This window comes from Pinus tabuliformis, chromosome 8 (assembly GCF_031772625.1).
Source record: "Pinus tabuliformis cultivar Carrire ecotype Pingquan chromosome 8, CPIR1, whole genome shotgun sequence".
NCBI lineage: Eukaryota > Viridiplantae > Streptophyta > Pinopsida > Pinales > Pinaceae > Pinus > Pinus tabuliformis.
Window position 1 is genome coordinate 1,090,333,161 of NC_142294.1, and position 11,590 is coordinate 1,090,344,750.

At 38.3% G+C, this 11,590-nt stretch overlaps 1 protein-coding gene across 1 annotated transcript; it reads right to left on the bottom strand.

Annotated features, from left to right (window-relative positions):
• Positions 1 to 10,077: 10,077 nt before the first annotated feature.
• On the bottom strand, positions 10,078 to 10,800 carry LOC149239149 (sister chromatid cohesion protein PDS5 homolog E-like). The gene has a single exon (XM_089369768.1). The coding sequence runs from the start codon at positions 10,798 to 10,800 to the stop codon at positions 10,078 to 10,080; it is 723 nt and encodes a 240-aa protein (XP_089225894.1).
• Positions 10,801 to 11,590: the final 790 nt, after the last annotated feature.

Below are 11,590 nucleotides of genomic sequence, written 5' to 3' on the forward strand. Positions count from 1 at the left end.
TAGTACCACTTTAGAATGATTTATTGCTGATCTAAAATATTGATTAACATTTAGCTCCAATTGCAAGACAATTGTTAGACTAAAGATTACACTGAAGGGTGGGTAGGGGGGAGGTGAATCACTGTAATGGAAATTTCAACATCTCAAAACCATTTCATCAATATGGGAATATGTAACACTGATTCAGTAAATAGCATGTGTCATAACATTGAATAAAACAATGCATTAAGTAATAATCATCATATAAACACATGACATCACCAACTTTTATGTGGAAATCCTTGTGGGAGAAAACTGCAAATTATTTTTGTCTTCTTCAATTTGATTACATATACTTGTAAACACCAACCTATTGGAGGCACCTAACCGCAAAAGTAAATTTGTAGGCATCAAGCCCCCAAATGTGCAAGCACAGACTTACAATAGGTTACGACCTAATTGAGGCACGAACCTTGAAAATGCACAAGCATAGACTTGTAGTAGGCTCCAACCTCGGTGGAGGCATCCACCTCCTTTGACCTGCTGTGAACCACTTTTCACAATATTTCAGACTAGATCCACAAGCATCACAAATAATGCAAGTCTTAAAAAATTGATCATACCATTGTTGTTACAACCATGTTCATCAAGTTGTAATGTTGTCATACACTATTCATCAATTTGTTCATCACACCAACCTATTCATCAATATGGTACCATAATAACTTTCTCAAATCTCATTTTGGTCATACATACAACACCTACTTATCAACCCTGAAACTTGATCATAAGCCCCAAAACAAAAATATAACATTACAATAAAAGAAATGCATCTTCATGACTCTTCATAACCCATGGAAAAATAAAAATAAATATCAGTCATTTACCCTTTTTTGGAATTCAATTTAGTTTCAAAATCGTTCCGAAAACCATATAAAACCATATGAAAAATTATTTGTTCAACAAAAATAGGAATTTCTAGGCACATTATACATAATGGCCCTTAAGGATTCTACAAAACACTAACGATTCTACAAAGTGACCATTTCCTGCATGCCAATAACCTTATTTAAAAAAATAAATAAGGCGAGCTATCTGGGGATCGAACTCATGTTGTCTTGCATAAAAACTGGAGCCAACAACCGATTCGTTTACGTAACACGTCGTGTCATAATGTGGCTCACAACTACTTTTATTTTCAGCACATATATGTGTGCCAAAAAAATGAATCCCTCCATGGACTTGAATCATAGACCTTTGCAAGCCACAAAGCTAACAAACCAAACAAGTTATGTTACCAACGAACCGATGCAAACAACTGAGCCATAGAGTGGGTGAACCAAAAAAATTATGTTACCAACAAACAAACCCCAACCACAGAGGCATAGATCCGACAAACCAAACATGTTACACAAACCATAGAGCCATAGCGCCGACGAACCACACAAACCACAGATCTAATAGACTAATGCAAACCACAGAGCCAATGGCGCTAACGAACCAAACAAATTATGTTGCCACCAAACCAACACAACCATAGAGCCAATGGACCAACCCAAAACACAAAGCCAACAAAGCAACCCAAACCACATAACCAATGGAGCCAGTGAACCAACGAAGCCAACAAACCAAACAAATTATGTTTCCACCAAACCAACACAACCACAAAGCCAAGGAACCAATGCAAACCACAGAGCCACTGAGCCAACGAACTACACAAACCACGTAGCCAATGGACCAACACAAACCACTAAACGAACGAACCAATAAGTTATGTCACCAATGAACGAGTCTTCACAAATCCATAGAGCTAATGAACCAACTTGTTTTTGTTCGAATCCAAATTTGAGTTTTGTGCTCCATTCCATGGCAAGGTTATATATATATACACACGATCAAGCCACTGGTTGGGCCTTGGGGCCAACCATATGATCGTTCCATGTGATCATGACTTGATTTTTACGTAAAGAATCTCAGTCACTCGGGGTTGACCCACTGTGCCATATGACCTAGCCTTAGGGGGTCATTGGCTGACCGTGTGGTGACATCATGCCATGTGGTGCCTAGTGAGAGGTGCCACGTGTTGCGTAAAAAAACTTGATTGGTCACTCAAACTTCCATATGTACCTGCCACGTCACAATCATCTATACTATCACGTCACCCTATTTATGTCATCATGTTGATGTGTCAAAGCTATAATTGGGCCATTGTTGGTGTCATCACTGAGTTGATGTGTTATGCTAATGTGGTGGCGCTTATTTTTAACTAGTGTGCAAGTTTGCACTTTGACCATCTTAGATATTCCTCCATTCATTCGTCGCCTTTGGATCTGCTAGAAGATGTGTCATATTTTCCCTGTTAAATAGTGTGCAAATACATGCACCATTTGTCGTTGATTTCTCACAAGATCATAGATACGATCTAAAGATGCCCAACATTTAACAAATTTGGTGTTTTTTCCCTCAATGTAGTTGTCAACTTCAAGCTGACATACCTTCTCATCTGGGAGGTGTTCGACCAAGTGTAATATACCATTGGAAAAGTCTTAGAGAGGGCTATCCAACCATACAATCTATATATTCACTTGGGCATCATAAATTTTAGCAAAAACTCAATAAAACTTTAGGCCACTTTGACATAATTTGAGGAGAGATTGTCAATAAATCGAACTATCATATTGCTTCCTTTGATTCATTAATGACATTGAAACTTCCTTAGACTTCCCCTTTGACATCACTGACACTAGTTGTCATCAATGAAAACACTATATCCAACAATCCACCCCTTTTTATTGATGTCAACACCACTAGATATTGATTGTCATTGATGGCAATGGACTGAATTACCCCTGACATGTTGTTGGGAACTTCCCCTGTCATGATGTTGGAAAAAGTTTGCTCTCTCCAAATCCTCCAACTGCTTCGATATTTTCTCTCTCCCAAAGTCCTCCTATTACTTTAGTATCTACTTTCTCTCCTCTTTTGACGTCAATGGAAAAGGGACATGCTAAGGATGGTTGCTTACATAATCGTGCTTGAATCTTCCTATGGAATTGAACTTCTTGTAAAAGAATTCTCCCGCTAAGAATATGCTTCCATGTCATGGGAATCTCCCCCTGTTTATAACATATCTTCTTGCAAAGACTTCTTGCTATGTACATCTTCCACCTATCAAAGGCTGGAGAACAACCCTTTAATCCTTTGCTGTAATCTATGATCTATTCCTTCATGTTATCTCTAAGATACAAATCCTATGATCTGCAATATGAGGCCTAATAATAGCTGCTCAACTTCCTTGGATGGCTCAACTACCTTGTCATATGGTCATACTTCCTTTGCATATATGCAACATGATTTTCTTAGACTCCTTGAGCTCTTCTATCAATGACTACTTCCTTGAAAATGGTCATCTCTCACACACAATATTGCTTCTCCAAGTTTTATTTCAAATAACTGTATTCTTGAAGAATCCTTCACCATCAGATTAGATCTGAGAGAACAAATCTAACTTTGGTTCATCTGTCTCATTCTCCATTCCTTGGTGTTCATTCTTGAGTTATTAGAGATTCCTTCTCCCTTATAGCATATCAAATTGATCCTATAGTCACGTGCTACGTGTCCTTCATTAAGACACTTGTAACATTTTGTATTGGGCTTGAACATTGGCAGGAATGATCCATAGTTGTCATAACTTCTAATTTGATTTCCTATAAATCTAAGCCTGGGAATTTGATCACATCCTTTGTTGAATTTTGTAGCTATGGTTGGTCTTTATAATTATTATTTTTATCTTTGATATATTTATATGTAAAGCATGTTCTTCATGCTCAAAATAACATTTTATTATTGTATTTGTCGAAAGGAAAAATTTGAATTATAAGTTTTGGTTTAAGGCTCCTCAAGAAGACCAAGTCGGCCCTCCTCAATGACAAGTCATCTTATCTCTAAAGAGGTACCTATTCGGCCCCCAAAGAAACTATATATAAGGTCACTTGATCTCCCTCATTGTGAAAATTTGGATATCATCATCACTGAGATATATTTATATTCTCTTATGCGAAGAAGGACAAGGAAAATGAGGTCGAACCTGGAAGAAGAAGAAGAAGCGCTTGCATGTGTGAAAGATTCTCTCTCTGCTGCTCTCACATGTGTTCAGACAGGGCCAAAGTTTTTGTGACATGTTTTTGAGGTTAGGTCTGAATTATTTGTGAAGTCTAAAATTTCTGTGTGAGAGATAGGTTGAAATTTGGCCCCTATTGTAGACCTTGTTGCATACCTTTGACCAAAGTTTGTGGAGGGTTGAATTCGATTATTGAAGGATTGTTGAAGTTGTCATCTTGCTGGTCAGTTTGTCTATGATCTTGACATTTATGTCTCTCTTGTTGAATTTATTCTACAAGGAAATGATTACTGGGTTTTTCCCTCATGTGGGTTTCCCAGGGTAAAATGTTGTGTTCTTGTGTGGTTGTCTCTTTATGATCCTTATGGCATTTTTGTTTACTGTTGAGATCCTCTGTACACTTGCTTTATGATGGAAAAGAACACAAGAAATGAATTAGCTTAATTAAATTAATAAGAAATAATTATTAGTCTAGAGGATGCCTTAAATTTCAACATGATTTCAGAGCTATGGTGAAAGAGAAACCCTGAAAAGAAGTCATCCAATCATTTTCTAGGGCTTTATTTTTCAATCATTCCTAGTTTCCCTAGGTCTAGATTCAAAGGTCAATATTTGATTCAAATCTCTTCTCCTAAGGCCTAGTTTTGTCACCAAAGCATTGTGTATTTTGTGCCCTAACCAAGGTTTGTCTATTCAATGAAAATAATAAGCCTAGAGTGAAAAAATATCCTGTAACAATAGGTCGAAAGTCTACCATGAAATGAACCCTTGTTTGCAAAAGGAATATCATGCATTTGGGTTCCAAATTTGAATGTTGGAAGAGGATCGAAGTCCTATTTGTGAACCTCAAAAGTTTTGTTTACAACATGATTCTGTGCTAAAGGACCAAAGCCTTATTCCTCAGTCAATCTCAATTGATTGAAGACCACATGTCTATTAATAAAGGTCAAGTATATTTTGTGATTGATGCAAAATCATTGGAGCTTAACTCTGAATCAGAGGATGCTATGTGATGATAAATGCTAGAAGACCTAATGAATTCAATAAATTTCCAGCCAATCCACATTTTGTTTTCGATAAGTGACCCTTTGTGATCTGATCAAGGCTTCTTAAGGGGTAAGGATCAATGGAGCATATCGTGGTTTGAGGTAATTTTTCATAGTTCTGTTATGACTACTGAATCTAATGCTATGGTTGAAGTAATGAAGATCCACCATGATGAAAAAGTCATGAGAAGGCATACTTACAAGAAGTCCAGTAAGATTATCAAGAGTAAAGAAGAGGTCTAGTCCCTCATTAAATCTTAAGACCTAAGCCATCAAGAAGTATCACGTGGAAAAAGATCAAAAGATTATTGCCATAATTCTAAAGGATCTGAGTTTGCTTGATTGAGCCATTTCCAAAATTTAACAAGTTTGTCTTAAAAGGCCGAGGATCCAATCTCATATCACATTGAAGGTCAAATTTCTATTATCTTGAAATCCATGTTAGTGAATGTTTGCAAGATCAGGTTTCTCCTCAAGAAGTCTTCAGGAAATATCATCAAGGTGTTGCATTGAAGGCCAACAAGAATGAATTTTGCTTTAGTCCTAGGTTGATGCCTACTCCGTGTAAGGAATGTATCAAGCTTTGGATTACATATTAAATTGCTTTGCAAAATCAAGTCCAAATTTTAGAACCTTATGTCAAAAAGTTTGAAAAATATTTATCAAAGTTCGTACAAGACTGTGGTAAAGGACATTGTCAAAAAATTTGTCATCTTGATAAGTATTGAGAGGATTGGATCAAGTAAAGATTATTGTGACTTGAAAATAGGAAATCAAATTCTCTGAAATACATGTCGCCTGTATATTCATACAAAGGTTCTTGTCTAAGAAGATGTCACCTTGCGAAATTTTTTTGTCAAAAGTGCAAAAGATGATTTACATTTGATTTCGAAAAGTTAAGATGGCCATTTAGAGGTAAACCCCTTGGAACCCTTGTTTCTATTCAAGAGTTGATAACAAAAGGTATGAAGGTCCTATGGTCTTGAACATCTTCTATTAGTGTTGCTATCGTCTCAAGTATTGCTGAAAAGTGTGAAAATATTCCGAGCTTAAAATGAAAAAGAAGTCGATTTCCTTTCTCAAGGTTGAAGAAGAAAGTTCTCTTAAGAATGATGAGTCCCTTATAGGACTTGATGTCCCCTTATTATCTCTACTATGATAACGATTGATACTTAACTAGGGGTACATATGTGCGAAAGGATCATTGAAAACATTGCTCTATAGCTTTAGACATTTGGCTATAGACTTGCAAAAGAATGCAAGGATGAGTGTTATATATCTAGGGTTTGTAAACCCTAGACTAATTTTGAAGGATTTTGAAGATATAGATTTTGAATTAAAAAACCCTAGCTAGACATTTGTAAACCCTAACAAGCCAAAAAGGCTTGGAGAAGAAAGTCTAGGGTTTATGGACAAAACCTTAGGATTGGTCGTTTTTGTCGAAAGTAGAAACCCTAACCTTAGCAAGGAGAGAATGACATCATGATGAGGATGAGGATGAGGTGGCAATAATGCAAGGAAGCTAAGATCAAGAGGGAGCTAACATTATACTATAATCCTCAAAAGATAAGTATTTAATATCTCTCTTATTTAATTATTGCTATTGTTGTTATTTTACTATTAGTTAATCTCTTGTATTTGAGTTCCTTGCTTGGTCTTAATTGTTCTTCCATGGCCTCCTAGTGAGGATTGCAGGTACATAGTAAAAGCTTCCAAGGCTTTGACAACAGTTGGAATAAGTGGAAGAACGAAGTAAAGTGTGTGCTAAGAAGACTCTTCTTAAATCACGAGTTAAAAAATCCGAGCTCAGAGGGAGCTTGTAGATCAAAAAGTTTGAAGTATGCATGCAACAAATAACAACTTAGCAAATACAACGCGAGAATTGAATAAAAGGTTCTCCTAGTAAGAGAGAGAGGATCGTGACAAGACAATTGTTATAAGAAATAAAAGGAGCAATCTAGACTTCCTATGGAACCATGTTTTAGCTTCAGAGGAAGTTGACCTATGTTTCTGAGATGGTGGATTGTCATTGATAATTGAAGGACTGTAGTGGCAAAGGGAGCAACCTGAATTAAAACAATGAATTATGTCTCAGTTTTAGAGGGAGCACACAGTTTGGGTGACCTTAAAGTATCTATGATCTAGTGAAGGGAGCATAAGATTTTATGGTTGATTCTAGATATGTTGCTAAACATGTGTTGGAGTACCAACATGGTACAATTGATCTTGGATGATTTGAAAAGTACAACTGCAGATTTAGTTTGGGCTGAGAATGTTGAAGACAAAAATAATTCCTAAAGATGTCGCTTCAGTTTGGGTTTTGTTATAATTTATTGGATGAACATGAAGTAGTCATTTGTTGCACTATGTGTGGAAAATACCGAGTATATTGTCGCTGGATTGGAAAGTTGAGAAGCAGTATGAATTTAGAGGTTACTTGTAGGATTATCATGATCAAGTACTGGTGATGACCATGATGACAGTGTAATGTCCCAAATCAGAATTTTTGGAACAAGTTATGCACACAAAATTTTTCATACATTTAATAGAAGATTGCCATGTAAAAATAAGCAAATAAAGTACTGTAATCATAAAACACAATGAACAAGAAATTCTGAGCTTTATTATATTAGAAGAAATGGGCTTTACATGCAAATACAACCCATAGAGATGAGATAAATGGCCTCAGACAGATCTACAATAATTCTGCAATCAACCTCCAAAACCAACTGAAAAATCAATACACTGCAACCTGTGAACCCTGAATGGATTCACCAAGCGAAGATATGGGTGTTCGCCCACTCTCACTGAATCACCCGAGGGTTTCCGTCCTCGGGATATTGTTGGAGTAGAGAACCGGGTTCTCAACCTCACATACAAGAAATAATATCAAAACCAAGATGTCCCAAATGATCTTCTCCTCCTCTTTTTATAGATATGATGGATAGATCTCCAAGCCTCTAGAAGCATTTTATTTTATTATTATTCTAGAAGCTCCTCCATTAACTTTATCTTAAGTGACCCCTTTTATTTTATTTTATTTTACTTAAGTCACTTTTGGCCAATTTCCTATAATTAATTAATTTTTCTTAATTAAATGACTAATGAAATTCATTTTTAACTAAGGAAAATGGTAATCGCCCACCATACTCTCTTCGGCCACTGGAAGTCACTTCTCAGTGCCCCATCCTGTAGATCTTCTCGTTCCGGTTCTAACGAGCTATTACATTGAGGTGCTCCATCAATTAATCTCCCTAGAATGCCACCTTGAACATAATTAATTAAGTTATGCCAATAATAACCACGTTTTACGAGAATTATTAGAAAGTCATGGAACCAAAAAAAAGATATGTGGAACTGATCATGATGATGAATATGCCAAGCGAATGCCATCAGGCCCCATGAAAACTCCTCAAAACTCCATCGGAACCCTTGATGACATAAACCTACTCCATTGACTTGGCCATCCCCTGCCCCGGAAATCCACGCTAGCTGTACTATGGAGAAAAATAAAAATGGGGAAATTATAGTTCTCCTGCCCCAAGATTGCTTGCCATCAAGCAATCCAAATCTGTGGACCAATATGGTGGCTCAACGCAACTGAGACCCAATGCCTAGATCCCATACGAACCACTGGGTGATGCTCTGCTCCTTTTTCAACCCACCATGAATAGACCCATCAATGCCCGGATCCCAGGCCAATCTCCGATTGAACTTGTCATCAACAAATCCTCCTGGATCCCATTGCCACCAAGAAGGAGCATCAACGCTCCACGACTCATGTTGTGCTATAACTCCCACTGTGGATGCTGCTCCATCCACTGCGTACCAGCTCATCACCTCTCTCCAATCCAACCCTTGGCATAGACTAAGGTCAATCTCATCATGTTGATTCCATGCTGAAATACTGATGAGTGGCTAGCCTACATCTTGTTGCCAACTAAAGCATGTGATATCCCTCACCTTTGAAGGCTCCTGTAATACAATGCTCCTGACTAAAAATGATACTCCAAAAGGATACCAACTCATGATCTCTCGCCAATCCAATGCATGGACTCCAGTGTACAGAAAAATTTTACTATGCTGAAGCTGGTTCATGCTCAACTGACGATGCTCTATTTGGTCAATAAACCAGATCTATCTAAGGGAACCCGCCCCTTGCTCTATAATAGGCAAGAGTGGGCAAGTTGTGTTACAACCCCTGTCTATGTACTCCTAGAGAGGGCTTCTCCCTAAAAGTCTCGCAGCTCTGCTAGCTGCTTGTGCATCTACCCGCACCTCATCAGTGGGTTAGCCCAAAGATGGATGCACCACCATCTCCAATAGCTCATGCTGTCTACTATCCTCCTACAAAACTACCTTGTCAATCTCCAACATCTCCTGTGGGCAAGTGTCAACGAATACTGTCACCCTACCCACTGTTTGCACATCTATCTGTTCGTCATCAATGGATGGCCCCAAGGATGGTTGCTCATCCTCCTCCGTCATGGGCTCAACATGAACCTCCAACTGGATCTCCCAAAAAGGCCCATCATGCATACTGTGCGCCTCATCCTCCTCAGATGACTCACGATCCATCATATGCAGCTCATGCTGACTCATCACTAGTGACACACTATCCTGAATGTCCCTCCTAGGACCCACAGACTGCTCATCATATGAATCTTGCCTGATGTCAATGACTTGCCATGACTCATGCTCCTCTATGTTCTCTCTATGCTAAATCATCAGCCGCTCATCTGCTCCCTGATCCCTTTCCCACATGGGAACAATTAGCCACTCCTCGTCCTCCTCTACCACACATGGATGCATATCTGGGCTACTATCATCAACTCCATATGACTGCTCGTGCTCCTCTAAGGTATCATTGTACGAACCCATGGACTCATCCAATGAAGAGTCCTTATCCTAAGAGACATAAAAAACATATCCCTACTCTACCGCTATCATCTCCTCAATGTCACTCAAGCATGAGTGGTCAGGTCCCCAAGCTCCCTTGCAGATAAAGAAAAGTCCTTTCCTCCTCATCTCAATCTTGCTGCATGATCCCCCAATCCTGAGCTTCTCCTCCATGGTCAATTTCCTCCTGAACAACCCAATGTTCTGCTCAACCAACCTCTTGGCTAGCTCATAAGTAGCAGGTGAGACCAACTTCTCTCTCCTCCAAACAAACAACAATCGATACTGCAACTCTCGACAAATGGCATCACGACCTCTCATACACGAGGACAAGATGGATTGCATGTGTGCTATGTCTCTATTGGGATGATGTTTCCTAATGCTGAAGAAGCATTGGGACATTTGTAGGATCAAATCGTCACACCCCAGATCAAACAGTATATCATAAGTCCTAGTCATGGCCATGCGTTCTAGAATATCAAGCTTCTTTCCAAAGGTAGAGTTTGCATTGTTGTCAAATTCTCGGAAGGTTTCTATCAGTAGTCTGAAAACTTTCCTCATAACATCATTATTGTAAGGAGCTATGGGGGTGGTCAGTGTCATGATGTTACTGAGACAAGATGCAACTGGAATTTTAACCCCTTCAAAAGGTTCCTCCAAGAACTTGGGTTGTATGAGAGCAACCATAGCTGGTCTTAGAGCCCAAATGATTTTCTTCCCTTCTAATTGGTTCACTTCGGAAGTGAGTGCATCCATTTCATCCAGTTTGAAAAGGACTTTCCATGTGACCCTCATGTGCTTCAAATCTGTCCATAGTGTAAATATTTTGTGCCCTATTTCCTGCCTCTTCTGCACATCCTTGGGTTGTTCTTTATGAAGAATGGTATAGACCTCCTTTGAGAAGGGTCTACTATTTTGTTTTGGTTTTTGGTCTGGGTTGCAACCCATTGATGTATTTTTGTGTTGATTTAAAAGGTGCTTTAAGTAATCCATCTTAAGAAGCAACAATACATCAACATACAAGACTTGATAACTAGCACAACAAAAGTATACATGACATACCATACATCACTCAATAGTTCAAGACATATGACTGTTGTAGGTGGGATATATTTATAGATAGACCGATCCTCTAACCAGATACTAATATTTTATTTAAAACTCAGAGAATTATCACAACCACTCATAAAACTATACAACATTGATATTTTGAACAAGACACCATATCAAGAAAGATACTTAAGAAATGGAACTTGGAAAGAAATGAAAACTAGATAGTCAACTGGGTGGTGTGTTAGTCTTCACATCGATTGCTTTGATCTGGTTTATATGCCAACAATAATCAGTTCTAGGAACAATTATAGGCAGTGATGAAACGGTGATGAACAACAAAACAGTCCTGCCTCTGTTACAACTACATTAAAGCCACAAGGATCTTCTTAGCTTGAGAAGACACACGTACAACCACTATGAAACTTATGTCTCTACTACAGGAGAGGCGCACACAATCAATGAGTAGGAAGAAAACTTTGTCTTACTCAGACAA